Below are 1,582 nucleotides of genomic sequence, written 5' to 3'. Positions count from 1 at the left end.
CAGCACTTCCAGTCGTGACAGACGTGCATGCGTCATATTGAGAACCCACCTTGAGTCATAATTTGTACTAAATATTGTGAATCTAACTTATTTTGGCTACTTCAAAATTTTAAGCGGTATAGGGCTTTTTACATACATATACACAACACATTAATCACACACATACCACAGATCTACAGTATAGCTCCAAATTTTGGTCAGTTGTAGTTTTCATAGAAATCTTACTTTCTTGTTAAAATTAATTTTTGCCAATACAATTTTTGTCATTTTTGTTATAAATCCGCATGCCACCCACATGAAGCAAAAATTTCGTTAGTCAAAATTTTCATCAAACAAAAATGCCTGACAAATTTGACAAAATTTTTGACTGACAAAAATTTGGGGATTTTGATACAAAAAACAACAATTCTATGACTAAAGCCCATTCACATCATGCTTGTATGCATGCACACAATGCTGGTTGATAAAAAGGTGCAGGTGTGGGAATGTTATCAACAACTTGACATCACAGTGTGCTGATAAGCTAGAATAATACAGCTGCCTGCTCAGCCCTGCTGCCAGCTGAACAAAAGTTAATCACATGATATCTATACAGAATAACAGCTTCCTTCTTCTCGCTTCTTCTACCTCTCTTATATCACACTTATACTGATGATGGCTTTATCTAAGGGACCACTGGCAAGAGCTGAGAAGATACAGACACCAATCCCTAGACTAACAGAAAGCAACTGTATAGCAGCCATTGACTTTGGGACATCATCAGTATCAATAGCATACACCACTCCAACTGAAGGGCAGATCAGACTGGTAAAACTTCACAAAACTTATGAAAGAGTCCCTAATGCTATACTAATCACAAAGGACCAGAAGAATCAACAATGCAAAGTCATTGGGATTGGCCATATAGCACAAAGTGAGTACAGTGATTTAAAAAATGATGCCGAAAACTTCATTTACTTTGAAAGAATAAAGAATTTACTAAAAAGAGATAAAGTAAGTTCATGTTGTTTGTTATTTATATTTTATTAATATCAGTTAGTAGATCGCACTACTGAAGTCTCTTCATTCACTGGTGGATCTTATTATCTCATTGAAGTTATAGCTTTTATACTAACACACCTCAAGAAGCTACTGACTGATCATCTCAAAGGGAACTATAAGTCAACTGATTTTGATTGGATCATTACTGTTCCTGCTATATGGAAAGCAAGAGCAAGAAGAATGATGAGAGAAGCTGCTTATATGGTAACCTAATACATGCTTTGTATTTCATTATGTTAATATGATAGGCTGGTCTGACTTCTGATGCTCCTGGTATAACAAAGTTCACTCCAGTTGATTCTCCTTTACCACGTCCAGAGGAGGTTAATCCTGAGAAGCTATCATTAGCTCTAGAACCAGAAGTAGCTGCTATATATGCACAGCATCAGTCAGAAGTATCAGGAACACCTCCACAGAGATATATGGTAGTTGATATAGGAGGAGGTACAGTTGATATTACTGTACATGATAAGAGTAATGGGAGAATTAGTGTAGTACTACCATCAACTGGTAACACCTGGGGAGGTACTACTGTCAATAA

At 36.4% G+C, this 1,582-nt stretch overlaps 1 protein-coding gene across 1 annotated transcript; it reads left to right on the top strand.

Annotated features, from left to right (window-relative positions):
• Positions 1 to 382: 382 nt before the first annotated feature.
• Positions 383 to 1,574, top strand: LOC105315525 (heat shock 70 kDa protein 12A-like; the record flags this gene model as incomplete). Its single annotated transcript, XM_020006506.1, has 3 exons — positions 383 to 993; positions 1,036 to 1,245; positions 1,290 to 1,574. Coding segments are annotated over exons 1-3 (837 nt in total), but the record flags the coding sequence as incomplete, so codon positions are not given.
• Positions 1,575 to 1,582: the final 8 nt, after the last annotated feature.

Source organism: Amphimedon queenslandica, unplaced genomic scaffold (assembly GCF_000090795.2).
Source record: "Amphimedon queenslandica unplaced genomic scaffold, v1.1 AMPQUscaffold_9783, whole genome shotgun sequence".
NCBI lineage: Eukaryota > Metazoa > Porifera > Demospongiae > Haplosclerida > Niphatidae > Amphimedon > Amphimedon queenslandica.
The sequence above is the reverse complement of the archived record's forward strand: the minus strand, read 5'-3'. Positions and strand labels throughout refer to the sequence as shown.